The sequence below is a fragment of the Garra rufa genome, chromosome 20, assembly GCF_049309525.1.
Source record: "Garra rufa chromosome 20, GarRuf1.0, whole genome shotgun sequence".
NCBI lineage: Eukaryota > Metazoa > Chordata > Actinopteri > Cypriniformes > Cyprinidae > Garra > Garra rufa.
The window spans coordinates 4411374-4436890 of record NC_133380.1 but is presented as its reverse complement, the minus strand read 5'-3'; the positions used below and the strand labels follow the sequence as shown (position 1 = coordinate 4436890).

Below are 25517 nucleotides of genomic sequence, written 5' to 3'. Positions count from 1 at the left end.
TACAAAACTGAGATATATACATCATATGAAAGCTCAATAAATAAGCTTTCTATTGATGTATGGTTTGTTAGGATAGGACAATATTTGGTCGAGATACATCTATTTGAAAATCTGGAATCTGAGGGTGCAAACAAATCAAAATACTGAGAAAATCACCTTTAAAGTTGTCCAAATTAAGTTCTTAACAATGCATATTACTAATCAAAAATTACATTTTTATATATTTACAGTAGGAATTTTACAAAAAATCTTCATGGAACATGATCTTTACTTAATTTCCTAATGATTTTTGGCATAAAAGAAAAATCTATAATTTTGACCCATACAATGTATTTTTGGCTATTGCTACAAATATACCCCAGCGACTTAAGACTGGTTTTGTGGTCCAGGGTCACATATGTTATCTAAAATGCAATTCCCATTAGAAAGCTATGTTTAGATGTAGTTCAACTAAGCATGCCTGATCGAGTGTCATGTATTACAGTAAACCTGTGAATCATTTGGTCATACACTACCAGTCAAAAGTTTTTGAACAGTAATATTTTAAAAGTTTTTTTAAAAAGTCTCTTCTGCTCACCAAGCTTGCGTTTATTTGACCCAAAGCACAGTAAAAACAGTACAATTTTGAAATATTTTTACAATTTAAAATAATTTTGTATTTGAATACATGCCAATATGATTTGCTGTTAAAGAATAATTTTTATTATTATTATTATCAATCTTTAATACAGTTGAGTGCTTTTTTTCAGGATCCTCTTATAAATAGAAAGATCCAAAGATCAGCATTTATCTGAAATAAAAAGCTTGGAGTCAGTATAATTTTTTATTTTATTTTTTATTTAGCAAGGATGCTTTGAATTATTATTCTATTTTAGATAAATGCTGTTCTTCTGAACTTTCTAGTAATCGCAGAAACCTGAAAAAATTCTACTCCGCTGTTTTCAGCATAATAATAATAAATGTTTTTGAGCAGCAAATCAGCATATTAGAAAGATTTCTGAAGGATCATGTGACACTGAAGACTGGAGTAATCACTGGATATTATATATAATGATATAATATTTCAAATTTTACAGTTTTTGCTGTACTTTGGATCAAATAAATGCAGGCTTGGTGAGCAGAAGAGACTTATTATTAGACTTACTGTTCAAAAACTTTTGACTGGTTGTGTATATAGTTTTGCCAATTTAATTTAATTCAATTGCAATTTTATAAAATGTTTAAAAAAAATTTTTTTATTCTGCATTCCAAGTAATATGAAACTGCAGCTGGCTTTTTTGATTAAATAAGAAAAACTTAATAAAAAAACATGATTTATGAAAATTAATTAAAAAAAAGTTATTTTTTTTTTGTAAATTAACTTTTCATATATTTGTATTATTTGTAAATAATTTGTATATTTATTTTAGTAAAATAAATAAATAAACAAATAAATATATTAAATATTTTACATCATGCAAAGTTTTCATAAAACATGTAATGTATCTTTTTTTTTTTTTTTTTTGTGAAGATGCTGGAAAATACCTCGCCGTTGCCTCCCACGACTCATTTGTGGACATTTATAACGTTCTGACCAGTAAGCGAGTGGGAATCTGTAAAGGAGCGTCCAGCTGTATCACACATTTGGACTGGGACGTCCGCGGTAATAACTAACAAATAATTATTGAAGCAAAAATAATCTCTCTATATGTGATGAATTAATCCTTGAGCATTACAGTTAAACTCAAACTACACATGCATTTCAGTTAAAAGGGCTCTTTTAACTAAAAAATCTAGTTTGCATTACTTCATGTTAGAAAATAGCATCTTTTTTTCCTTGCAAATCAGTGACAGCAAAAGGCTTACTCACCAAAACCAATTTTCTCACTTTTGGCGAGTGTTAATTTTGTACCCTGGCTGTAAGAATACAGCAAAGAAAAAAGACAAAGGTGTAAGGACATAATAAAACATTTTTGTGTGTGTTAATGCAGGAAAACTGCTTCAAGTCAACACTGGTGCCAAAGAGCAGCTATTTTTTGAAGCTCCACGTGGAAGACGACAGACTATCAGCAGTTTAGAGGTAGAGAAACTACACACACAGCCAGGTATATTGCTGACTCCAGTGTTATCATTATGTAACTGTGTTCAGTTTGAGAAGATGGAATGGGCCACATGGACCTCAGTGCTGGGGCCCACCTGCGAGGGCATCTGGCCGACGCTGAGTTTTGTCAACGCCTCTTCACTTACCAAAGACAAGAAGCTGCTGGCCACCGGAGACGACTTTGGCTTTGTCAAGCTCTTCAGCTTTCCCAGCAAGGTCTGACAGCAGCAAAATCACAGCATATATTCATATATACTACAGTTAAAGCGTTTAGGGTCAGTGAGATTTTTAATGTTTTTGAAAGAAGTCAAAGAAGAAGTTATGCTCACCAGGGCTGCGTTTATTTGATCAAAAATACAGTAAAATAGTAAAATATTATTAAAATGTAAAATAAATGTTTTCTATGTGAATGAATATATGTGACCCTGGACCACAAAACCAGTCTTAAGTCGCTGGGGTATATTTGTAGCAATAGCCAAAAATACATTGCATGGGTCAAAATTTTTGATTTTTCTTTTATGCCAAAAATCATTAAGAAATTAAGTAAAGTTCATGTTTCATGAAGATTTTTTGTAAAATTCCTACTGTAAACATATCAAAATGTAATTTTTGATTTGTAATATGCATTGTTAAGAACCTAATTTGGACAACTTTAAAGGTGATTTTCTCAGTCTTTTAGATTTTTTTGCATCCTCAGTTTTCTGATTTCAAATAGATGTATCTCAGCCAAATATTGTCCTATCCTAACAAACCATACATACATACATACATACATACATACATCAATAAATAAGCTTTCATGTGATGTATAAATCTCAGTTTTGTCAAATTTAACCTTATGACTGGTTTTGTGGTCCAGGGTCACATATATGATATATGATATGATATATATGATAAAATGTAATTTATTCCTGTGATCAAAGCTGCATTTTAAGTATTTTTTTCTACTGGCCCCACAAAAAAAATAAAATAAAACATTGTTTCTGATAAATGTAACATTTACAAATAAGGTTATGATACCAAAAACTATATAACTTTAATAACTCATTAAAATTTTAATTGTGCGGCAAGTGAACAAATAAATAGTGTCCAATGTGTAAATATAAGATTTAACCCTTATTAATGTTATTCAGTAAAAAGCAATTACAAAAAAAAAAAAAAAAGTTGTGATGTTTTCAAACATAAAATGTTAAATATTTATTTTGGCTAATCATTTATTATATGCATTTATTTCTATAACAAAACCTGTCACTTTTGGTAAAAATTAATGCATCCATGCTAAATTAAAATTATTAATTTATTTTTTTAAATTTTATTAATTTTTTTTAACAATCTTTTATAAAACCGGAGGTTTATGCATCAAACAAGTTAAACGTTAAACAATAAAACTTTTTTTTTTATTTTTTTATACAGGGTCAGTTTGCCAAGTTTAAAAAGTATGTGGCTCACAGTGCCAATGTGACGAACGTTCGATGGTCCAATGACGACGCAATGCTGCTGTCTGTGGGCGGGGCCGACACGGCTCTCATGATCTGGGCGAGAGAGGGGATTGGTCCACGTGAGAGCAAAGCTGTGGATAGTGAGGAATCAGATGACGACGCTGAGGAGGATGGAGGTTTTTGTTTTAGTTTTTTTTGTGATTACATTTAATTTTGTATAAAATTTGAATGTAAATTTAAAATTCAAAATTGTATTATTTCATTTTACAATTTTTTTTAATTTTTTTTTTACTTTGTCATTTTATTTAACTAACGTTTATGTGTTTAGGATACGACAGTGACGTTGCTCGGGAAAAGAACATGGATTACACAACAAAAATCTATGCTGTTAGTATAAGACAAATGACAGGCGTGAAACCACACCAACAACAGAAGGAGATCCTAGTGGATGAACGGTAATAAAAACTGAATAATGCATATGATCTTCTTACTTTGTATTTTTGTCTTGTTTTCCATTACGAATTACGACGGCATTTTAGTGCCACATTACAAAGATACAAGTCATAATATTTCAAGAATAAAGTCAAAACTATGAGAATAAAGTAAAAAAAAAATATTACGAGAATAAAGTCGAAATTATGGAAATAAAGTCAAAATATTATCAGAATAAAGTCAAAATATTATGAGAATAAAGTCGAAATTATGGAAATAAAGTCAAAATATTATGAGAATAAAGTCAAAATATTATGAGAATAAAGTCGAAATATTACGAGAATAAATTCAAATTATTACGAGAATAAAGTCAAAATATTACGAGAATAAAGTTGAAATATTACGAGAATAAAGTAAAAAAATTACGAGAATAAAGTAAAAAAATTACGAGAATAAAGTAAAAAAATTACGAGAATAAAGTCGAAATATTACGAGAATAAAGTCGAAATAGTATGAGAATAAAGTTGAAATATTACGAGAATAAAGTCAAAATATTACGAGAATAAAGTCGAAATATTACGAGAATAAAGTCGAAATAGTATGAGAATAAAGTCGAAATATTACAAGAATACAGTCGAAATATTACGAGAATAAATTCAAATTATTACGAGAATAAAGTCGAAATATTACAATAAATTCAAATTATTACGAGAATAAAGTCGAAATATTACAATAAATTCAAATTATTACGAGAATAAAGTCGAAATATTACGAGAATAAAGTCGAAATAGTATGAGAATAAAGTCGGAATATTACAAGAATACAGTCGAAATATTACGAGAATAAATTCAAATTATTACGAGAATAAAGTCGAAATATTACGAGAATAAAGTCGAAATATTACGAGAATAAAGTTGAAATGGTTCAAGAAAAAAGTTGAAATATTTCGAGAAAAGTCAAAATGTTTCGAGAAAAAAGTCGAAAATATTACGAGAATAAAGTCGAAAATATTACGAGAATATAGTCGAAATGTTTTAAGAATAAAGTCTTGTAATATTTTGACTTTATTCTCAAAATATTTTCACTTTATTGTAATTTAGATTTTTTTCTCAAAATAATTAGACTTTATTCTCGTAATTTCGACTTTTTTCTCAAAATATTTTAACTTTATTCTGGTAATATTTAGACTTTATTCTCGAATCATTTAGACTTTATTCCCAAAATAATGCATTTCCAAACAACTTTATTCTCCTAATTTTGGATTTTTTCTCGAAACATTTGTACTTTGTTTTCATTATTTTTTACTTCATTGTCGAAATATTTTGACTTTATTGTTGAAATATTTTGACTTTATTGTTGAAATATTTTGACTTTATTCTCATAATCTTGACTTTATTCTCAAAATATTGCGACTTTAATCTCGTAATTGTAGTTCTTTTAAAAGTGGCACTAAATTGCCGTTGTAACGAATATCAAGAAAAATGAAAAAAATTACCAAAAAGTTTATGATTAAAACAAGAAAATATCTGTCAATGAGGTTATAAAAAAGTAGGAAAAATAAACTTGTTTTTCCTTAGAATTAAATTGATTTTTATGATCCCACTGGCAAATATTTGTTCATTTTGATACATGTATCAGAAAACAAGGCTTAACATCTTAAGTCATTTTGCATCTGTATGTTGATTTAAGAATGTTAATATAATTGTAATACAAAAGAAAACAAAAATACTGAGAAAGAAATGGTATTTATTCATATCAAAACATCATTATTTGTTTCCTGCAGGCCTCCAGTGAGTCGAGCCGCACCGTTACCTGACAAACTGGTGAAGAACAACATCACAAAGAAGAAGAAAGTGGTGGAGGTCAGTCAGGTCATGAGCTCATGAAGAGTCAAGGCTGTCCTCATTATAGTCAGTGTGTGTTGATGATGTCTGTGTGTTTGTAGGAGCTATCTCTGGATCACGTGTTTGGCTACAGGGGCTTTGATTGTCGAAACAACCTTCACTACCTCAATGATGGAGCTGACATCATCTTCCACACGGCCGCCGCTGCTGTTATTCAGAACCTCTCTGCTGGTACATCACTGCTGACCTCTGACCTCTGTTTCTGGTCTCAACATGTGGCTAATATGCACATATTAGATGTTTTAAAGACTTTGAAATAGCAGTTTGATTGATGAGTTTGTGGGCGTGTCTTCTGAGATGAATCTGATTGTAGATCAGGCATGAGGTGTTGCTGACCTCTACTGGCTGCAGTATGAACTGCAACTCTGTTTTAAAGTACAAGAGTAGAGGTGAAGTTGTCATCGGATGTCCATTTTCCACAAGTTCATATGATTCTTTAGGGTCTTAATGAAAAGTTTCTAATATACTTTGGTTAAAAATTCTCAATAGTAGTGTAAAAAAAACACCCTTTTACCTTGTCAAAATTAGCTCTGCAAAAACTCAGCTCATTTTTTCCGCATGGTCTCTTTAAATGCAAATGAGCTCTGCTTGCCCCGCCCTTCTCTGCTAAGGGATTAGGAGCTGTAATGTTTACTTTAGCCGCATTTACTTTAAAATTCCAACTACTTCAAACTTATAGCTTTTTAAAACGTTTTTCATACTTTCTGTTTTAGCTTTCTCAAGCCAACTTCAAAGTTAGTCAGTAAAGACATTCATAATGTTACAAAAGATTCATATTTCAAGTAAATGCTTTTCTTTGGAACCTTATGTTCATCAAAGAATTCTGAAAGATAAAATGTATCATGCTTTCCACAAAAATATTGGGCAGCACAACTGTTGATACTGCTGATTCAACATTGATAATAATCAGAAATGTTTCTTAGGTAGCAAATCAGCATGTTAGAATGATTTCTGAAGGATCATGTGACACTGAAGACTGTAGTAATGATGCTGAAAATGCAGCTTTGATCACAGAAATAAATTACATTTTACTATATATTCACATAGAAAACAGCTATTTTGAATTGTAATAATATTTCACAATTTTACAAATTGTGAAATTGTTTTACAGTATTTTTAATCAAATAAATAAAGTCTCAAAAACCTTTTTAAAAAAAGTGCATGTAGTCTTTGTATTAATATGAGCGCATAAGAACTGCATGCATATTGTTAACCCCTTAAAGGCTGTATCAGCGATTCTAGGCGCTGAAACATAAAGTGTCACATTCAGCTGACCTTTCTTCACGATCCACTCGCTGCCTGCCCCATAAATCGGCTGTGAAAAAAAATGCGTCTCTGTGGTCAGCCTAGGGTCCGAGATATGCCAAAAAAAAAAACAATCGGTGCTACCAACCATTCCACAGAGAAACTTTCAGAGAAAGGTCAGCTGAATGTGACACTGTATGTTTCAGCCTAGAATCGCTGATACAGCCTTTAACTGTCACTTCCATTTTTGAACAGAGACGTGAAAATAAAGAATTCAAACTTATTTTTATAATTCATGAACAAAAACATTTTGTAATATGATTTTGATGTACATTTTCTGTGTTAATACAATGTCTAATTTTAAAATGGCTTTCAAAGGGTGAATTTTGATATTTGAAGTTTTCAACTTCTAAATCATTTTTATGATTTCTAAAGTGTGATAGGAAAAAAAAAGCAACAAGGAAGTCTGTTTATGACAAAGGTCAGAACTCCTGTTATGAAGTATATTTTTGAGGTGCACTCTTGTCATAAATTAATCTATCATTTTTCCTTCATAATTTGTAACACAAAAAATGTCAAATATCTATTTAGGAGCCTTAGACCTTTCTAACGAAATATAGTTTGTCAAGATTAGACTAGGATTCATTTGTAAAATGGTGAAGTAAATTTGGGCGTCCCACAGAGGCGATGGCGACAGTTAAAGATGGATTGGAGAATTGTTGTTTATAATAGTTTGTGATTTGCAGGTACTCAGAGCTTTTATCTGGAGCACACGGATGACATCCTCTGCCTGACTGTCAATCAACATCCCAAATATCTGAATATCATCGCCACCGGTCAGATCGGTAAGTGTGCTAATAAAAAAAAACTGCAAATGGATGTAATTTTCACCATCTGAATTCATTTTCATTTGCTCACGTTGACTTTTGCGTTGCTGCTTTCAGCTGCACTGCTTGGTTTTGTGTTAATTAACAAGCCTGCTTGTGATTGTTTGCTGATAATTTGAATCTCTCACGTAATTCTGCTTTGGCACTAAGAGCGGCTTCTCTCATTTTTGTTGATCACTGTCTCATCCTGTCATCAACACAACTCCACACAGGCGACATCACCGATCTGCCAGGTAGGACAGCACAACCTACTGCCATCTCACCTCAGTTTGTCTCACTGACCTTTTGTGTTCCACTCCAGAAATCCAGGACAGATTTTATTTTTGGCTCCAAACTAGAACTAAAGCATGCATTAAAAAAAAAAAGCAATGCTTAGGGTTCAATATAAGTTAAAGACTTGAGTTATAAAGACATGAATTTAGATTCAGTGTTCAGTTTGCGATGTTAATATAAGATTTCTTGTTATTCTGTAACATTTGACCATAATATGGTAACCACAGATCTATCCATTTAGAAGAATAACTTACATAATAATATATTTGAAGCAATAATCATAAAATAATAAAAAAAACATTTTAGTATATAAAGTATATTTATAAAATATAATAATAATAGTAACAGACTAAAATAATGTGGTCAAAAATATATTTAAATAATTGATTATTATGCATTTATGCAATTATATATGCATTTTTGTGAATTTAAGCCTTTATATATATTTATGTATAATAAAATAAATTCATAAATAAATGCATTTAGTGTATTTATTTAGCAATTATTTAAATGAATTTATTTTTAAATGTATACATTTATATATGCATTTTTCTATGCATTTATTTTTGCAGTTATTTGTATGCATTTCTTTATGAATTTATGCATTTATATGTGCATTTTTTATGCATTTAGTGCTTTGATTTATTTTATATTTATATGTATTAATTTACAAATTTTTCCATGTATATATCCATTTAGTGCATTTATTTGTATGTATTAATTACTGAATTTATGCATTTATATATGCATTTAATGTATTTATTTAGCAGTTATTTATATGCATTTTTTGCAGTTATTTACATAATTTATGAATTTATGCATTTTTCTATGCATTTAGTAAATTTATTGTTGTAGTTATTTATATGTATTTATTTATGAATTTTTATATGCATTTAGTGCATTTTTGCAGTTATTTATATGCAATTATTTAATAATGTGTGCATTTATATATGCATTTTTTGCAGTTATTTATATGTATTAATTGATGCATTTATATATGCATTATCTATGCCTTTAATGTATTTATTTAGCAATTATTCATATGCACTTTTTGCAGTTATTTCATGTAATAATTTATGAAGTTATGCATTTTTCTATGCATTTATTTCTGCAGTTATTTATATGCATTAATTTATGAATTTGTACATTTATATATGCATTTATTTTTGCAGTTATTTAATAATTTGTGCATTTATAAATGCTTTTTTTGCAGTTATTTATATGTATAAATTGATGCACTTTTATATACACATTTCTCAATGCATTTAGTGTATTTATTTTTGCAGTTATTTATATGTATATAGCTAAAAGCCTTAATGAAATTGAATTGTAAGTGCATGACTGTAAACACATTTTTTGCCTTTTTTAAGTAAAGCTGAAATAATTTTATTTTGTATGGATGTAATTATTTATTTATGCTTTTATGCATTTTATCTATGCATTTAGTGCAAATTTGTCTGTTTAAAAAAATCATTAAAATCCCCAATGTTTGTGTGGTAGAAAAATAAAGCTGTTGAAATGTATTTAGTTTTTAACAGCATGTCATAGAATATATTAGTATTGAACCCTGAGTATTTCTTTAATGAGTAAGATTTTAATACACGTTTGATCAAATAAAATCTGTCTGTGGTTCATGAGGGTCTTGAAGTTGGATGCCTCAGATTTCAGATTAAAATCATTTGCTCTATATCAATCAATCCTCTCATTTCCCTCGTGTTTTATGTCCCAGTTTCAGTAAAGACCACCAATATGAAGAATACATTCCCATGTTTGCATGAAGCGCCAATGCGTCATGCAGCAGATTTCCATGATGCCTCATTCCCCTCCTCGGCGCTAGAATACATATCTAATATTGACATGTTTGCGCCGTGTGTTTGCTCTGTCATGTTAAAAACCCTGAGGACTGTCATCATGAACTCCGAATAGTCATCCCAAACTCAGCCTGCTCCTCTATTAACAGTGTTGGGGAAGTAGTAACACTAACTACATTTTTCTACACTGTAGTGTACAATTACATTGTTTACAAAGGACACTAGAGCTTTTCAAGTAACAGGCTATTTTTTTCAAGCCATATCGGTGTAGCATGATGAATATTTAATTTAATGCTGCATTTATTTATTTATGAGTTTTCAATGCATTTTTGTATTTAAGCATTTATCTATTCATTTACTGCATTTATTTCTACAGTTATTTATATGCATGTATTTATTTATTTATGTATGTTTGCTTGAATGCATTTATATATTCATTTAGTGCATTTATCTTTGCAGTTATTTATTTTCATTTATGAAGCATGCATTTTTCTATGCATTTAGTGTATGTATTTATTTATTCATGCATGTTTGTTTGCATGCATTTATTTATAAATTTACACATTTATATATGCATTTAGTGCATTAATATTTGCAATTATTTATATGCATTTATGAATGTATGCATTTTTCTATACATTTAGTGCATCTATTTTTGCAGTTATTTATTTATAAATTTACATGCATTTTTGTATGCATGTAGTGCACTTATTTTTGCAGTTATTTATATGTATTAATTTATTGAATTTACATATGCATTTAGTGCACTTATTTTTATATTTATTTATGAATATGCATTTTGTGCAGTTAATTATATGTATTAATTGATTAATTGATTTTATGCAATTATATATGCATTTTGTGCATTTATTTTTGCAGTTATTTATATGAATTTAAATATGCATTTAGTGTATTTATTTAGCAGTTATTATGCGTTTATTTATACATTTATATGCATTTTTCTATGTATTTGGTTCATCAGTTTTTGCATTTATTTATAGTTATTTGTTAATTTGAGTTGATGCATTTCTCTATGCATTTATTTAGAAATGTATGCATTTATATGTGCATTTAATGTATTTTTTAGCAGTTATTTCTATACATTTATTTATGAATTTATACATTTATATATGCATTTTTCTAGGCAATTAGTGCATTGATTTTTGCAGATATTTATATGTATTAATTTATGAATTTATGCATTTAAACATGCATGTTTTTTGCAGTTATTTATATGTATTAATTTATGAGTTTATGCATTAATATATGCATTTTAAAAATATATTTATGTATTTATGAATTTATGCATTTATATATGCATTTTTCTATGCAATTAGTGCATTGATTTTTGCAGATATTTATATGTATTAATTTATGAATTTATGCATTTAAACATGCATGTTTTTTGCAGTTATTTATATGTATTAATTTATGAGTTTATGCATTAATATATGCATTTTAAAAATATATTTATGTATTTATGAATTTATGCATTTATATATGCATTTTTTCTATGCATTTAGTGCAATTTTTTGCTATTATTTATACACATTTATTTATGAATTATGCATTAATATATGCATTCTTTCTATGCATTTAGTGCATTGATTTTGCAGATATTTATATATATTTATGAATTTATGCATTTAGTGCATTTATTTTCGCAGTTATTTATATGTATTAATTTATGAATCTATGCATTTATATATGCATTTTTATATGTATTTAGTGGATTTATTTTTGCTATTATTTATGTACATTTATTTAGAAATTATGCATTAATATATGCATTTTCTCTATGCATTTAGTGCATGTATTTTTGCAGTTATTTATATGTAATCATTTATGCATCTATATATGCATTTTCCTTGCATTTAATTAATCATATAGTTATTTATATGCCCAATTTTATGCATTTATTTATGCTTTGATCCATTTACTCATATATTGATCTATGCATTTGTCAGTGAATTTATTGTTCCATTTAGATTTAAATGTATCTGTTAAAAACCATTAAAATCCTCATTGTTTTTGTGCTTGGAAATACAGCTCTGCTTAAATAATAGTTATATAATCCCCCTTTAAATAGCAAAGTTTACTGCTAGTTAGTAGCTGTGTAGTTGTATTCTACTTTTTCTAAATGCATCTGTACTGCAGTGCAACTACTTTAAGCAAGTTTCATAGTAGCTTCCCAACACTGTTTATTAATGTAAATAAACAACCCACAATATTTGCAAAATCAATATCCCCTAATGCAGCTAATGCACCTAATGTGCTGAAAGGAGCAGTTTGGGAGGCACTATTTTTCCCTGAGCTGTGAGTATTGACAGTCGTGATGTGTCTGTGTGTCTACAGGCCTGGCGCCGTCCATTCACGTGTGGGACGCCATGAGCAAACAGACTCTGTCAGTGCTTCGCTGCTCTCATGCCAAAGGGATCGGATACGTCAACTTCAGCGCCACGGGAAAACTGCTGCTGTCTGTGGGAGTGGATCTAGAGCACACCATCACTGTGTGGAGATGGCAGGAAGGTGGGATGCATTTAATTGAACTAAATGTGACCCTGGACCACAAAACCATTTTTAAGTCTCAATTTTTTTAAAATTGAGATTTATACATCATCCGAAAGCTAAATAAATAAGCTTTCCATTGGTGTATGATTTGTTAGGATAGGAAAATCTGCAATCTGAGGGTGCAAAAAAATCGAAATATTGAGGAAATCACCTTTAAAGTTGTCCAAATGAAGTTCTTAGCCATGCATAATACTAATCAAAAATTACGTTTTAATATATTTATGGTTGGACTATGGTTTACTAAATATATTAATGGAACATGATCTTTATTTAATATCCTAATGATTTTTGGCATTAAAAAAAACTATAATTTTGACCCGTACAATGCATGTTGTCTAAACTTAAAATAAACCTGCACCGTAAAACAATTTGGCCTAATATTACCTTATTTTATTAAATTCAGACTTTTTTTCTTCCAATTATGAGTTTACATTTCAGAATTTGAGTTTTCATCTCACATGTTTTAGTTTTTTTCTCCAAGGAATAAAAAAAAAAATCTAATTTTTTTCTTGCAATTGTGAGTTTATATCTCACAGTTCTCATATCTCCCAATTTTTTCTGAGAATTTTGACTTTCCTCCACGAAATAGAAAACTAAACTATAATTTTTAATATAATGATAATTATCCCACAGTTCTGACATTGTTTACATGCAGCCAAGTTTTAAACTCAGAATTGATAGTTAAAACACATAATTTTTGACTAAAACATACTAAAACATATTAAAAAATGTATTAATTTCAGATATTTGCCAAAGCATAATTTCTTATTTCCAATTACTTTAACCTAGTTAGGCCACTAAAATAACTAAAACTGAAATTAATAAAGACCTACCTAAAAAAATAAAAACTATTAAAAACATGCTCAAAATGACTAAAACTTAAATTACAATAAATAAATAATAAAATAATAGTATATTAATAATACTAAAATAATTCAGGTAACTACAATAATTCTTTAATAAAGAAAAATATATTTTTTAAGTAAAAAAAAATTGTGAGTATTTTGCACACAAAATATATATATTATATATATCTTGCAGTTCTGAGAAAAAAAAAATTAAAGAAAAACCTGTGCATTTAAAAATAATTTCAGGTAGTTGCTAAGGCAAAAATTCTCACTTTCCATTTCTTTCAATTACTTTAATTTAGTTAGACCACTAAAACAATTAAAAGTAAAACTGAAATTGATAACCTACACTGATTAGGTAGACAGAAAAATAAAAAAGCTAATAAAATGATAAAAATAAACATCAAAATTACAAAAACTTTAACTAAAATTAAAATAATAATTAAATAAAAAACTGAATATGTAAAGTATTAGTAAAAACTGTAATAGTAACTTAATGATAATAAAATAACACTGATAACTACAATAATTCTTTAATTAAGAAAATAAAGTTAGAAACTCACAATTATAAGTTAACACATCGCAATTCACTTTTTCTCTCAAAAAAAGTGTGAAAAAAAAGTTGAACAATTCTGATGAAAACATTTTCTGAAACATTAACTGATATAAAATAACATTTTAAAAAAATGCATTTAAATTTGAAATATTTGCCAAGGCATAATTTCTCATTTGCAATTACTAAACTAAACTAAACTTAACTAAAAAAATATGTTGTATTGTGTTTTTTATATAATTAATATTTGACTAAAAATTAATTAATAATAAAAAAAAAAAACGTTAAGTCAAGTGTGTCCAAAAATCACATTTTTTCCCTCTTAATTTTATTTCACAATTGACTTTTTTTCTCGCAAAAGCTTATCTTGCAATTCTGAGAAAATAGTTTGAATTATGAGATATAAACTGAGAATTGTGAGGAAAAAAAGTCTGAATTTAGAGTTATATTGAGTTATGAATTTACAGTTACAATGCAAATCTTATTTTGCCAAAGAGTGATGCGCTTGAGCAAAACAGACACTATTTCTGAAATCAGCACTGTACATTTACTAAGTAACAAGTATTGAAATGCGTTGAGCATATTCTGATGCTGTTATTAATGCTTTAGCGATGTGATCTCAGGCTCTAGGGTTTGCAGTAAAGGCGGTCACACGGACCGGATCTTCGTGGTGGAGTTCAGGCCCGACTCGGACACTCAGTTTGTGTCGGTGGGAATCAAACACATTAAGTTCTGGACGCTGGTGGGAGGCTCTCTGCTCTATAAGAAAGGAGTGATCGGAGCCGTGGAGGACGGACGCATGCAGACCATGCTATCTGTCGCGTTTGGAGCCGTGAGTCATTCTCATCTACGCATATTTAGCTGATTCTGATCTAGAATGGATTTGCAGTACACCAATTATGAAACAATTGCCATAGTGCAGTCTGGGGTTAATTGAGTTGCTCATGAGCACAATAGTGACAGATTAGTGCTTTAGATGCAGAGATTTCCCTTAGTAAAAGAATTATTCAGTTGCCATATTTTTAAGATATACATTAAAGATGGTAATATCTTTAATGTTTCTTTTAAAGTAGTCTCTTCTGCTCACCAAGCCTGCATTTATTTGATCCAAAGTACAGCAAAAACAGTAAAACTTTGAAATATTTTTATTATTTAAAATAACTGTTTTCTATTTGAATATATTTTAAAATGTAATTTAATTCTTGTGATCAAAGCTGAATTTTCCGTCACATGATCCTTCAGAAATCATTCTAATATGCTGATTTGCTGATCAAGAAACATTTATTATTATTATTATTATTATTATTATTATTATTATGTTGAAAACAGCTGAGTAGATTTTTTCAGGTTTCTTTGATGAATAGAAAGTTCAAAAGAACCGCATTTATCTGAAATAGAAATCTTTTGTAACATTATAAATGTCTTTATCATCACTTTATTTTGATTTATTTAAAGCATCATTCCAAATAAAACTATTAATTTCTATAATTTCTTTCCCAAATAATATATAGAGAGAGAAATATAGAGATATATACAGTATAATAAAAATGTTTCTTGAGCAGCAAATCAGCATATTAAAATGATTTCTGAAGGATTATGTGTCACTGAAGACTGGAGTAATGATGCTGAAAATGCAGCTTTGGTCACAGAAATAAATTACATTTGAAAATATATTCAAGTAAAAAACACTTATTTTAAAAAGTAAAAATATTTTAACATTTTACTGTTTTTACTGTACTTTGGATCAAATAAATGCAGGCGTGGTGACATTAAAAATCTTACGGTTCAAAAACATCTGACTGGTAGAGTAATTAATGAATGTTACATTGCTGCTGTTATTTTCCAGTGCTATTAATGTGAAGCTGCTTTGAAATAATCTGTCTGTAAAGCACTACATACATAAATGGATTAGGTAAAATAAACAAGTATAAGACTACAGTATATTATGACCACAAAACCAGTCTTAAGTGAGCTATAGCAATAATAGGATATTAAGTAAAGATATTTTGTACATTTCCTACAATAAATATATCAAAACATTTTTTTGATTAGTAATATGCATTGCTAAGAAATTCATTTGGACAACTTTAAAGGCAATTTTCTCAATATTTAATTTTTTATTTTTTTTTTGCACCCTCAGATTCCAGATTTTCAAATAATTGTATTTCGGCCAAATATTGTCTTATCCTAACGAACCATACATCAATGGAAAGCTTATTTATTCAGCTATCAGATATATAAAATTGACACTTTTGACTGGTTTTGTGGTCCAGGGTCACATATGAAATGGTCATTTTCTCTTTTGTCCGGCAGAACAACCTGACGTTCACAGGGGCCATAAACGGTGATGTTTATGTGTGGCGGGAACATTTCCTGGTGCGTGTGGTGGCTAAAGCTCATACAGGACCAGTGTTCACCATGTACACCACGCTCAGAGATGGACTAATAGTGACCGGAGGCAAAGAGAGACCGTGAGTTCAGCTCTACAACACACACACAGTCATATAATTTTTAAAAATCATTTTCAACAAAATTGTTTTGACCAAAAAGAAAAAAATTCTTGAAAAAAATGTGAAATATTTTTGCAATTTAAAAGCAGTTTTCTATGTGAATATATGTGACCCTGGACCACAAAACCAGTCATAAGGTTAAATTTTACAAAACTGAGATGTATACATCATATGAAAGCTCAATAAATAAGCTTTCTATTGATATATGGTTTGTTAGGATAGGACAATATTTGGTCGAGATACATCTATTTAAAAATCTGAAATCTAAGGGTGCAAATAAATCAAAATACTGAGAAAATCACCTTTAAAGTTGTCCAAATTAAGTTCTTAACAATGCATATTACTAATCAAAAATTACATTTTGATAGGTTTACAGTAGGAATTTTACAAAAAATCTTAATGTAACATGATCTTTACTTAATTTCCTAATGATTTTTGGCATAAAAGAAAAATCAATAATTTTGACCCATAAAATGTATTTTTGGCTATTGCTACAAATATACCTCAGCGACTTAAGACTGGTTTTGTGGTCCAGGGTCACATATGTTAAAATGTAATATATTTCTGTGATCAAATGAAGAATTTTCCGCATCATTACTCCAGTGTTCAGTGTCACATGATCTGATTTGCTGATTTGCTTCTCAAGAAACATTTATTATTATCATCAATGTTGAATTTTGGTGGAAACAAACCGGACACCATCGGACACAAAAATTTGCATCCAGCATTCCAGAACAAAAATGTATAGATTATTAATTAACTCCTTGTCATCCAAGATGTTCATGTATTTCTTTCTTCAGCTGTAAAGGAATAGTTTTTTGATGAAAACATTTTTGTGTTTTTCTTCATATTGTGGACTTCTATGGTGCCCCTGAGTTTGAACCAAAATGCAGTTTCAGTGCAGCTTCAAAGGGCTGTAAACGATCCCAGCCGAGGAAGAAAGGTCTGATCTAGTGAAACCATAGTTTGTAAGAAAAATTGACAATTTATATACTTTCTAAGCTCTGCGTATTCTGCTTCAAGACAGTTAGAGTATGTCAAAAAAACCTCAAATCTCATTTTCTTCTACAACTTCAAAATCGTCCTCCATCGCTGCAGAAGTACCGACCCAGTGTTTATAAAGTGAACATGAAAAGAAGATCAGACACCCTTTACAAAAAAAGGTAAAACAGCGATGTAGGATGATTTTGAAAATGAGATGGACGTTTTTTGACATACCCTAACTGTATTGAGCCAGAGTACAAGCATTTGAGGTTAAAAAGTGTATAAATTGTAACTTTTGTTTAGCTAAGTAAGACCCTTCTTCCTCGGCTGGGATCGTTTAGAGCCCTTTGAAGCTGCATTTAAACCGCATTTTGGAAGTTCAAACTCGGGGCACCATAGAACTCCACTATATGGAGAGAAATCCTCAAATGTTTTCCTCTTTTTGACTGATGAAAGAAAGTCATAAACATCTTGGATGACAAGGGAGTGAGTAAATTATCTGTAAATAGTTTTTAGGAAGTGGACTACTATTTTAATGTGTATATTATGTCTGTGCAGGACTAAAGAGGGCGGCGCTGTGAAACTGTGGGATCAGGAAATGAAGAGATGCAGAGCATTCCAGCTGGAGACAGGACTTCCTGTTGAGACGGTCAGATCTGTGTGCAGAGGAAAGGTCAGTCATGCTGCATAAGCATTGATTTCAAATAGAAAGACATTAGTAAGATGCTTGTTTATTGGATGACAGGGAAAGATCTTGGTGGGAACGAAGGATGGCGAGATCATCGAGGTGGGAGAGAAGAACGCCGCCTCCAACACCATGATAAACGGACACACGCAGGGACGCATCTGGGGTCTGGCAACACACCCCTCTAAAGACGTCTTTATTTCCGCCAGCGACGATGGAACCATCCGCATCTGGGACTTGGCAGATAAGGTGAGGGATTGTGGGTGGCGTTGGGCTACTGTTCAAAAGTTGAAGAAATCAAGGATGTATTAAATTAATCAGAAGTGACAGTAAGGACTTAGAAAGTTACAGAAGACTTCTGAAAAATTAAAACGTATCATGGTTTACACAAAAATATTAACTATGTTTGACATTGATGATAATTAGAAATGTTTCTTGAGAAGTAAATCAGCAGATTAGAATGATTTCTGAAGGATCATTTCACAGTAATTCTGAAAATTTGAATGCGGAAATAAATTACATTTCACATTATATTCGCATAGAAAACAGCTATTTTAAATTGCAATAAAAGTTTACAATTTTTCTGTATTTTTTTTAATCAAATAAATGTCATCTTGGTGAGCAGAAGAGACTTTCAAAATGAAAACATTTAGCCATTCAAAACATTAAACACTGTTATTGTCTTCAAACTTTTGAATGGTAGTGTGTAGCTCCTCACCAGGTGGTATGCAATAAATGTACTGTACAATGTATAAACGTACATTTTTTTTATTTATTTAGTATTTGTAGTGGATTTTATGGTACTAAATTGTATTTATGGAAGGAAAAAAAAAAACTTTTTTTAAACCTGTTAACCACTTTTTGAATACAGACTTGAAAATGAAATGAAATGAAAATTAAAGTCTGCTCCAAAACATTTATGATTTATGACAGTTTAATAAAAGTTGTAAAAAAAGTAATGTTATGAAAAATGCACAAAAATATTGTTTTCAAAATTTATATGAAACATGTAATGTTTTACTCTCAAACTGTGAAAATTAAAAGCTAAACATCTAAACAAGTTGTTCTTAATTTGAGAAATTAACACTTTATTATTAAACATTATTATAATTAACCATTTATTATTACCTGTATTTACCCTTTATTACTAACCCTTATTATAATTAACCATTTTAACTCTTAATTGTCTAACATTATATTAATTATACCGTAATGCCTATTATTAACTATATTTACACTTTATCACTAACCCTTATTATTATTAACCCTTATTTTTATTGGCCATACGAACCCTTTTATTAACCATTACTAACCATATTAACCTTTTATTGACAAACCTTAGTATTTGTTAGCCATATTAACTACTACTTATTATTATTATTATTAACTATATTAACCCTTTACTGCTAACCCTTATTATAATTAACCATTTTAACTCTTAATTGTCTAACATTATATTAATTATACCGTAATGCCTATTATTAACTATATTTACACTTTATCGCTAACCCTTATTATTATTAACCCTTATTTTTATTGGCCATACGAACCCTTTTATTAACCATTTAGCCTTTTATTGACAAACCTTAGTATTTGTTAGCCATATTAACTACTACTTATTATTATTATTAACTATATTAACCCTTTACTGCTAACCCTTATTATAATTAACCATATTAGCTCTTTATCTAACATTAGTATTATTAACCACATTAACTCTTTATTATTAACCCTTATTATTAACCCTTATTGTAATTAACCGTATCATCTCTTTATTAATAACCCTTATTTTTATTGCCCATATTAACCTTTTATTACTAACACTTATTATAATTAACCCAATTAACCCCTTTATTATCTAACCTTACTATTATCGACCCTTATTATAATTAACCCTTCATTATCCTTATTAATATTGCGCATTTTAACCCTTATTATTCAAAATTTAGATGAAATATATAACATGTTTTACGCTCAGTATTACTCTAAGAATTTGAGGTTGATATCATAACAAAATTTGCTTTCTGTAAGGTTTTGTTTGGGTGCCGTACCAAATGTTTCTGCTAGATAAAATATGTTTTCAGTGCATCATGTTTGACTGCAAGTAGTGTAAGTGTGACTTTGTTTTCAGGACCATTTCATTAAAAAAATTTGATCCAAAAATCACCAAAGAGCATCAAAGGGTTAATAATTGTTTGTCCCCCAGAAACTCCTGAACAAAGTCAGTCTGGGTCATCCGGCAAAGTGCACTGCATACAGCCCAAATGGTGAAATGGTGTCTATCGGGATGGAGAACGGAGAGTTCATCGTGCTGCTGGTGAATTCACTGACCGTATGGGGCAAGAAGAGAGACCGCAGTGTGGCCATCCAGGACATAAGGTAAGAAAAGATACTGACTTTGATAAATCCAACAAAATACATGATGATAAAAGCAAGAGTATTCATGCAGTGTTTCTCATGCAGGTTCAGCTCTGATAACCGGCTGCTGGCCGTCGGCTCAGTCGAGTGCGCTGTTGATTTCTACGATCTGACTCTAGGTCCATCTCTCAACCGGATCGGCTACTGCAAAGATATTCCTGGATTTGTGATCCAGCTGGACTTTTCTGCCGACAACAAATACATCGAGGTGCAAATCAATCAGAAAACATTTGGATAACATACTGTCCTTTTATGCAACAAAAATATTAATTTTTTTAGTCAATGTAGTGTAAGTAACTTTGATATGACAGATATAGTTTATATTTTGTGCACAGGTCTCTACCGGTTCATATAAGCGTCAGGTTCATGAGGTTCCCAGTGGGAAGATTGTCATGGAACAAGCCTTGATTGACCGGATCACCTGGGCGACCTGGACTAGGTAAGGACACAGATTTGTGCAATTAAATGTACTCGAAATGACACCAGTGTCCTATATTAAAGCTCTTCCTCCTGCAGTGTTCTGGGTGAGGAGGTTTTGGGCATCTGGCCACGTAACGCAGAGAAGGCAGATGTGAACTGTGCCTGTGTTTCTCACGCCGGGCTCAATGTGGTCACCGGAGATGATTTTGGACTCGTGAAGCTTTTCGACTTCCCCTGCTCCGAGAAATTTGTAAGTCAAATGTAACTCATGTCAAATTTATTTCTATGGTGCATTTCACATTATTTCAAAGCATCTGTACAGAAAATCATGTTTTTATTATTTACCCTTATTATTACAAACCATATTAAATCTTAATGTTAACCATATAAACCTTTATTATTAACTATATGAGTCCTTTATTAAACCTTATTATTAATCATAGTAACTATTTGTTATTAAATTACTTTATTATTAACCTTTTTCACTTCATTAAGCCTTACTATAATTTACCACATTAACCCTTTATTATCCAACCTTGATATTATTAACCATAGTAATCAATTGTTATTGATGCTTATTATTACCTAAATTAACGCCTTAATATTACCCCTTCTTAAAAATTATCCATATTAACTCATACATATTTACCCTTTATTTACCATATTATTAATTTATTATTACTCCCTTTATTAACCATTATTCATTTTATTATTAACCCTTATTATAATTAACCATGTTAACCCCTTATTGTCTTACCTTAGTATTGTTAACCATATTAACTATTATTAACCCTTATTATTATCAGCCATACTAACACTTTTATTAACCATTTATTACTAACCCATACTATTATTAACTATTAATCCATTATTAACTTGTATATTTAGTGGCCATCTAACCCTTATTATTATCATTATTAACCATATAAAAAAAAGATAGGAGGAATGTTAATCCATTATTAACTCATGTTATAATTAACCATGTTAACCCTTTATTATCTAACCTTGGTATTATTAACCATATTACTCCTTTATTAGTAACCCTTAACCATTTATTACTAAGCCTTACTGTTAACCTTTTTTAACCATATTAATCCGTTATTAACCTTTATTATTAATTATATTAAGCCTTTATTATTATTTAGTTAGATAATCAAGGTTTACCATGGTTAATAATACTAAGGTTATATAATAAAAGTTGGCCATGGTTAATAATAATAAGGTTAGATAATAAAGGGTTAATAATACTAAAGTTAGATAATAAAGGGTTAATATGGTTAATAACAAGTTTTAGTAATACTTGGTTAATAAAAGGGTGAGTATGACCAATAATACTACGGTTAGATAATAAAGGGTTACCATAGTTAATAGTTCTAAGGTTGGATAATAAAGGGTTATTTATACTAAGGTTAAATAATAAAGGTTTACCATGGTTAATAAGGGTTAGTAATACATGGTTAATAATACTTAGGTTTGATAATAAAGGGTTACCATGGTTAACAATACTAAGGTTAGATAATAAAGGGTTACCATGGTTAATAATACTAAAGTTAGATAATAAAGGGTTAATAATACTAAAGTTAGTTGATAATAAATGGTTACCATGGTTAATACTAAGGTTAGATAATAAAGGGTTACTATGGTTAATAAAAGGATTAGTATGACCAATAATGCAAAGGTTAGTAATACATGGTTAATGTATGACCAATAATACTATGTATTACTAACCCTTATTATTAACAATGGTAAACCTTTATTATCTAACCTTAGTATTATTGGTCATACTAACCCTTTTATTAACCAAGGTTAGATAATAAAGGGTTACCACGGTTAATAATTGTAAAGTTAGATAATAAAGTGTTAATATGGTTAATAATAAGGGTTAGTAATACATAGTATTATTGGTCATACATTAACCATGTATTACTAACCCTTGTATTATTGGTTATACTAACCCTTTTATTAACCATGGTAACCCTTTATTATCTACCCTTAGAAACATTAGTTATACTAACCTTTTTATTAACCATGTATTACTAACCCTTGTATTATTGGTCATACTAACCCTTTTATTAACCATGGTAACCCTTTATTATCTAACTTTAGAATCATTAGTCATACTAACCCTTTTATTTACCATGTATTACTAACCCTTGTATTATTGGTCATACTAACCCTTTTATTAACCATGTATTACTAACCCTTGTATTATTGGTCATACTAACCTTTTTATTAACCATGTATTACTAACCCTTGTGTTATTGGTCATACTAACCCTTCTATTAACCAAGGTTAGATAATAATGGGTTACCATGGTTAATAATTCTAAAGTTAGATAATAAAGTGTTAACATGGTTAATAATAAGGGTTAGTAATACATAGTATTATTGGTCATACATTAACCATGTATTACTAACCCTTGTATTATTGGTCATACTAACCCTTTTATCAACCATGGTAAACCTTTATTATCTAACCTTAGTATTATTGATCATACTAACCCTTTTATTTACCATGGTAAACCTTTATTATCTAAACTTAGTATTATTGGTCATACTAACCCTTTTATTAACCATGTATTACTAACCCTTGTATTATTGGTCATACTAACCCTTTTATTAACCATGTATTACTAACCCTTGTATTATTGGTCATACTAACCCTTTTATTAACCATGGTAACCCTTTATTATCTATCCTTAGAAACATTAGTCTTACTAACCCTTTTATTAACCATGTATTACTAACCCTTGTATTATTGGTCATACTAACCCTTTTATTAACCATGGTAACCCTTTATTATCTATCCTTAGAAACATTAGTCTTACTAACCCTTTTATTAACCATGTATTACTAACCCTTGTATTATTGGTCATACTAACCCTTTTATCAACCATGGTAAACCTTTATTATCTAACCTTAGTATTATTGATCATACTAACCCTTTTATTTACCATGGTAAACCTTTATTATCTAAACTTAGTATTATTGGTCATACTAACCCTTTTATTAACCATGTATTACTAACCCTTGTATTATTGGTCATACTAACCCTTTTATTAACCATGTATTACTAACCCTTGTATTATTGGTCATACTAACCCTTTTATTAACCATGGTAACCCTTTATTATCTATCCTTAGAAACATTAGTCTTACTAACCCTTTTATTAACCATGTATTACTAACCCTTGTATTATTGGTCATACCCTTTTATTAACCACGGTAACCCTTTATTATCTAAACTTAGTATTATTGGTCATACTAACCCTTTTATTAACCATGTATTACTAACCCTTGTATTATTGGTCATACTAACCCTTTTATTAACCATGTATTACTAACCCTTGTATTATTGGTCATACTAACCCTTTTATTAACCATGGTAACCCTTTATTATCTATCCTTAGAAACATTAGTCTTACTAACCCTTTTATTAACCATGTATTACTAACCCTTGTATTATTGGTCATACCCTTTTATTAACCATGGTAACCCTTTATTATCTATCCTTAGAAACATTAGTCTTACTAACCCTTTTATTAACCATGTATTACTAACCCTTGTATTATTGGTCATACTAACCCTTTTATTAACCATGTATTACTAACCCTTGTATTATTGGTCATACTAACCCTTTTATTAACCATGGTAACCCTTTATTATCTATCCTTAGAAACATTAGTCTTACTAACCCTTTTATTAACCATGTATTACTAACCCTTGTATTATTGGTCATACCCTTTTATTAACCATGGTAACCCTTTATTATCTATCCTTAGAAACATTAGTCTTACTAACCCTTTTATTAACCATGTATTACTAACCCTTGTATTATTGGTCATACTAACCCTTTTATTAACCATGGTAACCCTTTATTATCTATCCTTAGAAACATTAGTCTTACTAACCCTTTTATTAACCATGTATTACTAACCCTTGTATTATTGGTCATACTAACCCTTTTATCAACCATGGTAAACCTTTATTATCTAACCTTAGTATTATTGATCATACTAACCCTTTTATTTACCATGGTAAACCTTTATTATCTAAACTTAGTATTATTGGTCATACTAACCCTTTTATTAACCATGTATTACTAACCCTTGTATTATTGGTCATACTAACCCTTTTATTAACCATGTATTACTAACCCTTGTATTATTGGTCATACTAACCCTTTTATTAACCATGGTAACCCTTTATTATCTATCCTTAGAAACATTAGTCTTACTAACCCTTTTATTAACCATGTATTACTAACCCTTGTATTATTGGTCATACTAACCCTTTTATTAACCATGTATCACTAACCCTTGTATTATTGGTCATACTAACCCTTTTATTTACCATGTATTACTAACCCTTGTATTATTGGTCATACTAACCCTTTTATTTACCATGTATTACTAACCCTTGTATTATTGGTCATACTAACCCTTTTATTAACCATGGT

At 29.7% G+C, this 25517-nt stretch overlaps 1 protein-coding gene across 1 annotated transcript in view; it reads left to right on the top strand.

The window, feature by feature from the left end:
- eml6 (EMAP like 6) overlaps positions 1-25517 on the top strand; it is a 56555-nt gene that overhangs the window by 28772 nt on the left and 2266 nt on the right. Inside the window, exons 19-36 of the mRNA XM_073826376.1 lie at positions 1511-1642; positions 1971-2059; positions 2129-2296; positions 3494-3695; positions 3848-3974; positions 5735-5813; positions 5897-6026; positions 7847-7945; positions 8200-8220; positions 12427-12600; positions 14667-14875; positions 16357-16514; positions 18096-18210; positions 18283-18471; positions 20429-20601; positions 20686-20848; positions 20976-21079; positions 21157-21310. Coding sequence (XP_073682477.1) covers positions 1511-1642; positions 1971-2059; positions 2129-2296; positions 3494-3695; positions 3848-3974; positions 5735-5813; positions 5897-6026; positions 7847-7945; positions 8200-8220; positions 12427-12600; positions 14667-14875; positions 16357-16514; positions 18096-18210; positions 18283-18471; positions 20429-20601; positions 20686-20848; positions 20976-21079; positions 21157-21310 — 2486 coding nt within the window. The remainder of the gene's footprint in view (positions 1-1510; positions 1643-1970; positions 2060-2128; positions 2297-3493; positions 3696-3847; positions 3975-5734; positions 5814-5896; positions 6027-7846; positions 7946-8199; positions 8221-12426; positions 12601-14666; positions 14876-16356; positions 16515-18095; positions 18211-18282; positions 18472-20428; positions 20602-20685; positions 20849-20975; positions 21080-21156; positions 21311-25517) is intronic.